General features: G+C 39.5%; 1 protein-coding gene across 5 annotated transcripts in view; it reads right to left on the bottom strand.

Moving 5' to 3' along the window:
• CSMD1 (CUB and Sushi multiple domains 1) overlaps positions 1–12,569 on the bottom strand; it is a 937,839-nt gene that overhangs the window by 283,376 nt on the left and 641,894 nt on the right. For all 5 annotated transcript variants that reach the window (XM_083606880.1, XM_083606881.1, XM_083606882.1 and 2 more), the window contains one exon: positions 9,864–9,985. In XM_083606880.1, the coding sequence (XP_083463006.1) occupies positions 9,864–9,985 (122 nt within the window). The remainder of the gene's footprint in view (positions 1–9,863; positions 9,986–12,569) is intronic.

Genomic DNA, 12,569 nt, shown 5'->3' with positions numbered 1-12,569 from the left:
GCTTTATTGTCCTAGATTATTATTATTTTTAACTCATCCGGGTTTCCCCAGTAAATTATATTATGCTGCCTCTAAGCAAGGCCATCTACGGCTAATTTTTAAATTTTATTCATTGTGTTTTTAATACTTTGTTTCAAGCCAACCAGGGGAAGCCTACATTGTATTATATCCTAAAGCTACATTCTAACAAGGCCCGTGCTACACAGTGGCTGGATCTAGAAACGTTTCAGTTAAATGCATTGCAAACTTTGTATGAGAAATCGGGTTGGCAAAAATGGAACTCCACAGCGCCATCTGGTGTCACAGTGTTAGAATGCATAAACAACACATATAAATCACTTTTTCTTTGCTAATATAGCTGAGTCCAGTGTGTCTCACTTCTTGCCCCCCCCCCCATTGCATGGGAATAAATGAGCGCAAAGCATCTCTGCCCTGGGATCAGTCTGTTATTGAATGATGCATATGGTGAAATACATTAACATATTCCCCAGAGGGGGGAAAAGAAAACAAATAATATTGCAAGGGTTTGGACTAGATGACCATTGGGGTCCCTTCCAACTCTACAATTATATGATTTTATGATTTTAAGTGCCATGTAGCACTATGAAAATGTATGGTGCCCTTTCCTCTAGTAAACTGATGACATCATCACACATCCATTTTCCTCTGAATATGTAGCAGATATTTCAGGCCTAAGCTGGTCCAAACTCTCATATCATTAATCTGAAACGGCACCATGCAGAACTATGTATTCATTACACAAATACAATTAATAGACTAGACTTCCCTCTTTCTGTCTGTAGGTGTAATTTAATAACAGTTCTCATTTCAATCAACAGTGGGGGGACTACAGAAACAATCAAGGATAACCTATATATAATAATTATCGCTAATAAAACTAAATTTGATTGTGATCTTATGGCATCTAGAAAGAACCCAAAGGAGCACAGTTGCAGAGCAAGTATATCAATAGATCAAGCAGAATGTGCTCTGCTTACCATACTGTTGAATTTTTTTAATGAATGTAACAAAAATCAATCAATGAGTACAATTAACCAGCTACATTACTGTACTTGCAAATTCAAAGGCGTACTTTCAATTTTTATTTCCCTCCCCCCCAATGCAAATAGTGTTACTGTTACCAGCCCCTTTCACACAACAATTTATGTGCGATCAGCACACATGGAGAGGGTTATGAGACTATCTGCTGGATCCATCCCCTGTGTTTCAACTGCGGATATTCTGCACAAAGCCTGTGGACAAGTGTCTATTCAATCTGTAGCCAACATTTTTGCAGGGTAGAGCTTGTAGGCGCAGCTTGACCATATGCACGTTCTGTGGTTCAAATCAGTTATACATGGGAAGATTGAGGATGGCACCAACAGACACATTGTCATTCTTCCTTCATAGGTTGTACACTGAATTGCCATGTGAAAAGTGCTGCTGTTGTTCAATTACAGTTTGCATCCAGGCTAAGCTGGTTTGGTTTCAATGGGGAATAAGCTCAATTAATTTAGTGTGAACCTTATATTCTCAACAACAAATGGCTATTTTGCAGTCTGATCCTATGCATGTTAGAACTAAGTCTCTCTGAGCAGTGGGACTCACGTTTATATAATGATGGAAACTGTAGTCCAATGACACCTGATATAAGGGTACCATATTGGATACTCCTGGTGTCAATTCTATCAGCTGCTTCTGCTTCCTGTTACTGCTCCGGCATCAGTGTTAAAATGTGGTCAGAAATCTAGATGCCACTTTTGCAAAAAGAACTGGTGTGTATACCAAGAAGCATTAGTCTTGTTTAGTGCCAGTCTCCTGGCAGCCCCAAGATCACTGGAAGAGTGGGATATAAGGTCAATAAATAACACACACACACACACACGGCTGAGGAAGCTGCAGATGTCTGTATAATACTTCCCCATAGCAGTCTAAGCTGTCCTCTATGAACCAACAGATACTAAGAAACCCAGGGAGTTACTGGCCATAAAATGTAAAGGTACAAATAAAAGGTACAAAGTTGGGTGTGGTTTTTTTTGGTTTTTTTTTAATGTTTTATTATATTCTACTCCAGCCAGGCTGATGGGAGTGGTAATCCAAAACATCTGGAGGGTACCAGGGTAGTGAAGGCTGTTCTACTAGTTATATTCCCCCCCCCCTTCACCCCCTCTCAAGGCATAATAATCCATTTCCAAGGCATGGAATGCATGGAACTGGATTCTCCAATACATAATTTCACTTTTCAGTAAGAATTTCCTCAAATGGATGGCAGGAGGGAGGAAAGGAGAAAGAAATCCTTAACATCTGCAGCTAACCTGTTTCGACTTGGCACCGATGTGTGAAACTGTCTGGCATCTTGGTCTCTTATGAAGCCTGTCTAAAATCATGTCATGCTAGGCTGCTAACATTCTGAAACCCGGGCGATGAAATGGCAGTTTCAGACTGCATGCGAGTGGCAGAATCAGAAAGAGACAGATGGCCTGCCCCAAGGCTCTCTACTAGGCACAAAATTGTTTGCCTTGCATGTAAACAATGCAAAAGAAACTAGGTTTCATATAAATGTATGTGGGTGGCATCTTTTTTTTCATCCCAATACTTGAGCATGGCTGTCATTACCTGTCATAGGCATGGAGGGAAAATCTTGTCATAGACATGGAGGGTTTGACTTGCTTTTAAAATAAACAAACTTCCACTGATTATATATTGAAAATCGACTCTGCCCACAGTCAGCATAAATATATGAAAGGATTCAAGAGAACTCATGCTCTACCGAATGGCCCATGCGCCCTATTTGCCTCCATGTGCCGGGAATGAGCACTGACCATTGGCCATATTGGCTGAAGCTGAAGGGAGCTGGACCCAACAATGTCTGCAGTGCCACATATTAATTGCCCTATTCTTAGGAGCGAGGCAAAATTGCCCCCTTGCCACCAAAGGCAGAAAGCATAACCAAATTTTTGTGACCCCCTTAATGAGTTATGAGTTATTTTACTATCAGGGTTTTAAAAAAATAATTGTCTTTGATCTATTTTGATACTTTTTTCCCTTTTCTGTTCAATATTACTGAGGCTAACAATGTTTTTTTATTATTATTTGAAGCCTGACAGCTCTCCACAATCAATACACAATATTACTATCATCATTACTAATATTATTAAGAACTAAATGTACACAAATTTCCCTTGATTGTTGCATTATCATATGACCTAAAATAAACAGTAGGAAAGATTAACATAATCGGAGTGCTGTTTATCAGAATGCAGACAGTATCCTGAAGAAAAACTGAAACCGATTATCCCAACTAATTTAAACTGACTGAAAACAAATCTTTGCCCATAGTCAGAGGTGCATATGCATGAGTTATGGAAATCCTTACATTAATATAGACACGGAGAATATGACTTGGCACACATTTTCTTCTGTTTTTGCTGTGTGCAAGACAAATACCTAGAATAAAATATATCTCCAAGGTACTTCTGATACCAGAGGCGAAAAGCTACTTCACAGAACGAAACATTTTCAGTGCAAATGCACATAGAATCATCTGATATCACAAACTCTTTTTAAAATGTTGGTACTGATATAATTTATAAGAAACTTATTTAAGGAGAGGGGGGTACTCTTAAAAAAAAAAGTTATAGTACTAAGTTCCACTACTAGCTATGCTACAGTGAATGCTGAAAATTGGTGAATTTAGATAATCCCAAGTGAATTCTGTGAATGTCAGAAAATTCAGATATGCTGGCAAAAATTGTCACAGGCGTATAAATATGGTTGTCAGTATTGACTTTATGCTATATATAATGTGCATTCTGAGATTGCTGGGATTGTCAGCATTCAGCCCAAGTGGTACCTGCAGCGTGGACCGCTCCTGTTCAGGCTGCCAGCAAACAACACCTCCTTATTCTCTGCCTCTGCCCACTCCATGCCCCCCCCATCCTATTTACTGCCAACCCAGGAACAGTTAGCCAACATTCCATGCCCGATATTCACAGTCAGTCCTCATGGGCTGCTTTAGGGTGTATGGAAGGGAGCTCACAGTAGTTGCCTCTAATTGATTTGGGGGCATTCCCCTTCCCTCTCATTCCTCTGCAGAATAGCTTGCTCCATTCAACAGGGTGCTTAAACCTTAGGCGTTTGGAGGGGCTGAGGTGCCAGGAGGAAGAGCAGGATATCGTCAGCTTCCCACCAGCCTTGTATGCTCTTCTGGATCCAGTTGTGTATATTTATTTTTAAATTTATTCAGCCTTTCTGACCCAAAGGGAAGTCTCAGTGTGGCTTAAAATAAGCCAACAACCTGAAAATACATTAAAAAAACCAAACAAACATAAAGTTGACTTTGGAAAGTTGGGACATGCAACTCCCTAGACAAAATCTTTTGGGCACACCTCCCCCATTTGTTAAAGCATCGGCCCTCCAGATGTTTTCGAGACTACAATTCCCAGCATCCCTGACCACTGGTCCTGCTAGCTAGGGATCATGGGAGTTGTAGGCCAAAAACACCTGGAGGGCCGAGGTTGAGGAAGCCTGTGTTAAAGTATTGATAGCTAAAAAAACCCAGCTGATTAACAATTCACAGAAATGGGTTAAGAAAGAAATTCATGGTGAGCGGCCTCATAGCTTTAAATTTTCCATATACATATTTGTGTGTTTGCTGTTTGTGTATCTTTCAGGCCTACTGACAGTATTTCATCCATCACTTCATTGGACTATGTCTGCACCCCCCCCAATAGTACTTGTCTATATTATTACATTCTTCTAATGAAGATGCTTAAGTAGTCCTCAAAGGTGGCTTTCCAAAAGCCAATTCACATGTTACCAAACTATCATAAGAAAGCCATTCCTGACTAGGAACTAGAATGAAACCTGTGAATAAGACCTCTGCTGATCTGACTAAAGTGTAACCTGCTGCATATATGTATATGAGGAAGTCATGACAACATGGCTGAGGGGATCTGTACAGAGCTTATGTAACTGTAGCTTGAGTAGATCTGTCCACTGTAGAGAGAGGTAATATGATAGCCTCATCATAGAGCCAGGTCACAGCTCAGCCCATATTTACAATGTTATCATATGACTGAGCTTGAAATCCACTATTATTCCCTGTTTCATTTTTCCACAATTGTCATATGTAAAACTTCATAAATTTATTCAAACAACATACTTAAACCTCCAGTTTGGTGTGTGAAGCAGCACTAACTGTTGCTAAAACAAGGATGGTAAAACAAATTTCCAATCTCTTCCAGTCAGACCTGTTGTCCAGTGACAAATATGGGTTGTGCTCTACATACCAGTTTCGGGAACTGAACCAGGGCTCTCAGTCTGAGACTTCTTGAGGTGTTGATGTGTGACAGAATGTGGCTTGCAGGCCTTATTTCGCTTTAGAGGAACAGCAAGTGAACTTTTCTATTTGCAGGAGTAACACATAAACCTTTGTTAGAAGCCCCAGAATTTGCTTGGCATACATGGTTTATGCTACAGCAGGCAAAGATTTCAGGCAACGCTGCAAATAGGGCACACCTTTATTTAACAGATCATTAAGCCAAGAATCACTCTATCCCACAGCAGCTGCAACAATCCTATAGTCTCTAACCAGTCAGGAGAGTAATGTGCTACACTCAGAATCACTGCCAGAAATGACACCACACCTGGCCCTCCTATGGACTGAAAAGTAGAGTCCCAGTGGTTAGTAAAGTTTGCATGGAATAGTGAAAGCAGCAGGACTCCTTCAGTTAGAGTAGGAAGAGGGAACCAAAACAGTAGGGGACAGAAGAATGTGTTTGAAGCAAACTGGAAGTATAGCACAAATACTGAGCAAAAAAAAAGAGTAGTGACAAATGAAGTTGGGCTTCTGGAAATTATCCAAAGATGGCAAATATTAAAAAGCGAGAAACAAAACACAAAGGAGTGAAGGCTAAACTATCTTAGGAATCAGCTACAAATTAAAACACCTGCAGCATGGCCTAGATGAAGCCATCAGGAAATAAACACCACTGCAAAGAAACTATTTGTGAGCAGCAGAACTCTCAAGAAACAGCTCAGTAGGGTTGTGATCAGCAGATACATTAGTAGGCCCCAAGGTAAGGTAGCAAGCCTTCAAAATAAGCAGAGCATTAAAAGGAAATACTTCCAAACAGGTAGAGAACAAACTTGAAAAGCTCATTACAGTTAAACGGAAAGAGATAATGCCTTTGGAAAAGGTAGCAGATGCTTAATGAAGCATAGAAGAGAAATCCTAGTTGGCTCTGCTGATTTGTATAGGAGTAAGAACACAAGATGACCATTCAGGATAAAGGCCAATTGATACCAGTTTCTGAATATTCATTCCTTTCTCCCAATCTTGTAATGCAAGGTAATCTTACTAAATGCTTTTTTGAAAATTATGTAAACATAGTCCCCCCCATGACCTTTGAGGAATTTATTTTATCCAAGAGGGTGTTATCTTTGGGGGGGGGGTCAGATTTCATGTTCCTTCATTTTTACACTTGAGCCACATAGTTTTATTGGATTTAATAAAGACAGTAGGGTCTCTGCAAAATTATATGAAAAATTGAAACAATATCTCTAATACCCCAGAATTAGATGTTGAATACTGCTTTAGATTGAGAAATGGTGGCAGGCAGGACACAGTTTTCTATCACCCTGAAGGCAAGCGTAATCTTGGAAATATGCTTTGAAGCTGAGTGTAAGGGATCCACTCACACAGCAGTGTAGTTAACACATTGGACGTTTGTCCCTCCCACCCAAAAGTTTTGCCATTTTGAATGGAAATGGGTGAGACGTGTGATAGACCTTACTATGGAAGTATTCGGTCACTGTATTCGAGGCCAGGAAGGAGTTTTATCTGCAGACAAATTGGGCCTATTCAGGAGGTTTTGCCAACCTCATAGCAACTGCCACAACTTATTGGTGGAAAAGGACACTGGGTTGGACTCTCAGTCTGAAAAAGGGGTGGCTCAGAGTAGTGTACGTCTAGTACATTGTTCAGTTTTTCAGGATCCCTTGTTAAACGGGTCCAGGAGGATGTATTCTGTCCAATGCCCAAACGGGCATTTTATGGTAAGTTTTTTTGGGCCATAAAACTTCCCAATATGGTGTCCTGGAGGGATTACCTAGAATTGATTTGCATCATAGGGCAATCCTAAAACCTAGGATCAACCCTAAAGGAATAATCACCCAGCAGACAGGTTGGGTGATTGAGGATACACATCCAATGCCAATCAACAAAGTTGTGGCCATTTGATCCCATGCTATTGGTCTTGTCATTCTTTTTTCCTTTGCACACCCCATGCCCTGATGGCCCAGGCTCACAGTGCCTGGTCCAGCAAACCTTCTACCAAATATACAGGAATGGTACTTCAAGGACAATGAAAAGATAATAGTCCTCTAACCTCATTCAGAAGTGAATCAAGCTGTCTTTCATGTTATGAAACTGCCAATTTTTATTAGATTTTTTGTTCCCCTTTTCAACTTGATACACTTGCAGCACACTAGGGACTATTTTTGAAATAGGTTTCTCATCTCAACAAAGTACAGCAGATTTCCCATTTTACTAAGAAAGTAGAGTGCTGGGAAAGATGAATGACGGAAGCTTGAAACAAACAGAGGAATTAACCAGGATATGGGTAAAACTGAGATGGGGAAATGTATTGCAAGAGACAAAGGTAATGCTAAAAGCCATACAATGCAGCGATAAACAGATTGCCCTTTCCCTGCTGCAATAAACATGTGTGACAACCAGAATGGGCTTAAAGGGTCATAGCTTGATTAATAACAAATCTGCAAGAGGCAGAGAAAGAACTACTTAATAGTGTAGGCAGTGCAAATTAAGCCAACCAACAAACTGCCAAATCGCTGTGAAAGGACAGATCTACCTGGCAGCCAGTTGACTGAGCTTATTCCTACATTGCCTGATCCTGAAGAGGAGCCAAAAGGGCAGCCCCACCCCATCAGTTGGCATTCATTGAGGTATGTCCAACAGCCTGAAGGGGTGTCCAAGTTGTAATGCACCTCTAGCCAGTCAGCATTGACATGGGTTGGAACCATCCCTCACCTTACAGGTGCCCCTCAGCACACCTGTGATTTCCTGTACACATGTCTTGCCAGCCACAGCCAAAGTCAATCAGCCAAATTACAGCCTAAGATGCACAGCATGGAATAGATGAATAAAAGAGGGGTCTACCAATCAGGGAACCCCTAAAAAAACCCTACTCAGTCCTGCAAATGAACAACTAGGCAAAGGCCACACCGAGGGAACAAGAGGATAGTGGTGCCTTGCATAGAGGTGATGACTCTTCCATCACAGTTTTTCGAACATTGGGACAAGAATATGCTCCCCGCAGAGTGATCTCCATTTTGGAGTCACATGGAAAGCGGCAAATTCCTTGCCTGCCAAACATGGTAGACTTGCATGCTCAGCAAAAAAACAAACAGATACATCTTCATTGGTTTCAATCCTCTTTTTTTTTGCCTAGTAAACGGTTCGCAAACTGCGATCTGCTGAAACTACTGGTGATTCACAACGTTCATTTGTGCGGTCTGCGGAAAGGATAACCACCATACATCCAAATACAGAAGGCGCATGAATCCTGAATTTGACCTGAGCCTTCATATGGCAAATGTTATACCCAACTTCACAGAACTTTGCTCACAAGAAAAGGAACATCCAAGAGGCATTGCTACAGTTATTAAAATGTGAGTTATGCAGAAAAAAACAAAACAAACATTCATTCCACTGAGATTCTCATAATTTGTCAAGTCATACTCTGGCTTCTCTTCAGATCGTATAAAACTTTCGCCTTTTAATCAGAATTTGTCAAGTGATCTATAGGGGAAACGAGTTTTGAAACCACACTTCTAGTCCTTACTTCCCACATGTGAGAACTTCTTGAATTGACAGGCATACATTCCAAAACCTATCTATGTGACACCACAGGAGAGTTGAGAAATAAAGCAAAATGAAAAACATTTACTGAGAACAAGTGCTGATATTCTAAATAATTCTACAGAAGCAGCAAACATATGAGCATGACATTATATTTCCCACCTTGTCACAACTTTACTACTCCCTTGATTGGCAACACACTTGATGAATGATCCAATTTGAAATGAAAATTATTATTTAAAAAACATTTAATTACAGTGGAAACCTTACACTAGTTTTATGAATAATTGAAATTATATCACCTTTGTCTCTTTAGAACTTTGATCTTGCAGAAATTTTTCTCTTATACTGTGTCACACATGCGAGTTTAACGAACATATTATTTATTTATTTCAGTTATTTATATTCCGCCCTTATGGATTCAGATCCTTCCATCTTATTTATCATAAAACCATGATCTTTAAACAAATTGCTTCCTACAGACGGACTCAGTAAAAATAAAAAAATACTGATTATTAAATTATTTTAGCCATGTTAATGAACCAAAATGTCTGCTATTGCATGCAGTTAGACTTTGGGGTGTTGAAACCAATTATTCAAGTTTATTATACATTTTGATATTAGGACCAAAAAGTACTGGAATGGAAAATACAAAATACTAACTTTAATTTCCATTATTACCATGCCTCACAAGAGACAGAAATAACAAACAAAACAATGAATAAAGATATTTTCCCCCTCTGTATTTTTTATTATTATTATATTGGATTTGATAGCAAAACCACACAATTTGCAGTCAATACTGTTCAAATGCCACTTACACTGCTGTAGTTTATCAAAGTAAAAACTAGCGGACAATAAATTAGAGCATACTCTTTTTTAAAAAAAGAAAAGAAAAAAATGTTCTTTTTAAAAAAGCAAGCAAGTCTCAATTAACTCTATGTAATCATTTGAAAGCCTACAAAGTGAGGAAGCATACCTTTCCTGGATCAAGTGTTGTTATAACCCACACACAATGTGCATTGTCCTCATACTGAACGGGATAATTGGGCGATGTGATGATACCACTTGGTCCACGGAGGTTGGAACCACATGTTCTAGCTAGAAGCATAAAAAGCATCAAAGCAGTGGGTAAGCTTCAGACATGGAGATTTATTTCAAGGCAAATTGGCAAACAAAATTAAAAGAAGAAAACCGACTGCCACCACCTACCAAGGGCAGGTGTACAACGTACCTCTTAATGACATTGACATCAGTGGCAAAATTCATAATGATTCTAGTGGCAGTGAAACAGTGGATAGCAAAATGCATGCATTTCACACAGATTTTTGTTTGTTTTCAAAACTATTAGGTGATGGGGATGATTTTGTAGAATGAATGAGTACTTCAGCTTCCTCAACATAGTGGCTGCCAGATGTTTTGGGCTACAACTATCATCAGCCTCAGCCAGCATGGCATACATTATGGGAACTGCAGTCCAAGAACATCTGAGAACATTTGGTTGGGTGAGGCTGATGTATTTGTGGGGGTTTTGTGTGTGTGTGTTTTTGCTTGTTGCACATACTCCACCTCCACATCTTCTCCATTCATTGCTATATTTTTGTTGCAGTGATGCTTCGTTTTAAGAACAATCTAAAGACAATATGTAATACAGCACAACACAAATGTATTTATAGTATCCCTGCTTGGAAACCTATGCCTGGTTATAAATACGGAGTATTTCAGAAGCTTGCATAGATTTTAATTAAATACGCAAACTGAGCAAGTCTTTGTCTACATGGTGAGACATTTATTTAAAAGCATTTCTAAACTGCTTAATATTTAAGAGTAAGTGTTTTACAAAAGTACATCTTAAAAACGATAAAATAGTATCCTAAAAGACAGGGAGGATTCATGTACAATAGGGATATATCATTATTAGGAGGCAAAACTTAACTGATTGGTGTGTTTTTCTCAGAAGAAAAAAGTAAACATGAAAGAAAATCTTAATTTCACAAGCTGCTTTTGTTTCTCACATCCAAGTCTTGTGAATGTGCTAACAATACACTGACATTGCATCACACTCTGTTCAGGTTCAAACCCTCTAAAAAGAAATTTTAGGACACACATACTGATAAACAATCTGGCCATATGTTGAAATTGGCACAAATTTCTTTTTTTCCATAACCACAAGATTACTCTTCTTTTTGACTTCAACTTTTAATTTTAATTTTATTTATCCTTAAGCATTTCTAAACTGCTTAATATTTAAAAGTCTCTAAGTGTTTTACAGAAATACGACATAAATACAATAAAACAGTACAAGGTGGCATGTTCCATTTCACCAGTTGAGGTGAAACAGGAAGTGTTACCCCGCTCTCCCGGACCACATCCGGTGCCAGCACCACCACTGAGAACTAAATTGCTGGCTTGTGTGTTTGAGCCTGTGTGGTCGTAGATAAAGTGGTACACATTAACCACTTTAATAGATAACTAGGAGACAGAGAAGACCAAGGAGCAGGGAGGGAATGATCTAGAGGCATTGAAGGACATTAGAAGAAACAAAAGGTTGATCTTTCCACATGGTAATTAGTCATAATGGAAACATAGAGGAAGGGATGAGAAGGCAGCTGTTATAGGGTGAAAGAAGTGAATGTAGAAGGAGCAGGAAGGACAGATAAAAGAAACTGGTAGTTCTGCAGGAACAAGCTATGAGTTGTGTGAAAGGGATAGAGAAACAACAGCTTAATAAAAAATACTTGAGTAAAAAATGGAGGTGTGGGGAGGAAGATATATAATAAATAGCCACCTTGAATTCTGCCTTGAATGGGGAGGCTGAATTACAAATTTCTTGCCACAAGGAAATCACCGTAGCAAAGAATTCACAATTTCCAAAGAGAGATTAGATCTCAATTAAAAATGATGGCACTGGTTACCAGCTCATCATGCCAAACTGCACCTCTGCCCATCACTTTTTGACTGGCTCTGCCCTTGAACCACTATTTTGTGACTGAGTGGGCCTCAGTAATTTTCATCTTTTTCAAATGTGCCCAAGGAGTGGAAAATTTTAGAATCCCCCATCTGTCCACATACAGTTTTTCCAGGTCATGTGGCCAGCATGACTAAGCTGCTTCTGGCAAACCAGAGCAGTGCACGGAAACACCGTTTACCTTCCCACCAGAGCGGTACCTATTTATCTACTTGCACTTTGATGTGCTTTTGAACTGCTAGGTTGGCAGGAGCTGGGACCGAGCAACGGGAGCTCACCCCGTCACGGGGATTCAAACCACCAACCTTCCGATCGGCAAGCCCTAGGCTCAGTGGTTTAGACCACAGCGTCACCTGCGTCCCCATATGATACCTAGCTGGGATCTATTTAAATGTGAATGCATATATTATCATAAACTGAAAATATGAGGTGATAAAAATGTGAGGAGTCTCAGTTATGCAAATGAGACTGCAAGGTTATAATTAACAGCAATCTTACATCATGTGTTTCCAATTGATAAATCTCATTTATTTTGTACAGTCATTTTGAACAAAGGATACCAGCATTATGTTGCCATACTTAATCCTCATTGATTACAGTGTGAAAGTTAGTACAGAACTATTTGATATGATTGTTATCCATTCTATATCAGTGCTGTACAGTGCACACTGTCAACGGACTACACCATATGCTTCTTAAAACATCCATGAATTGGAC

This window comes from Podarcis filfolensis (assembly GCF_964270895.1).
Source record: "Podarcis filfolensis genome assembly, chromosome: 3".
Lineage (NCBI taxonomy): Eukaryota > Metazoa > Chordata > Lepidosauria > Squamata > Lacertidae > Podarcis > Podarcis filfolensis.
Note: the sequence above shows the minus strand (reverse complement) of the source record. Positions and strands in the feature narration are given on the sequence as shown.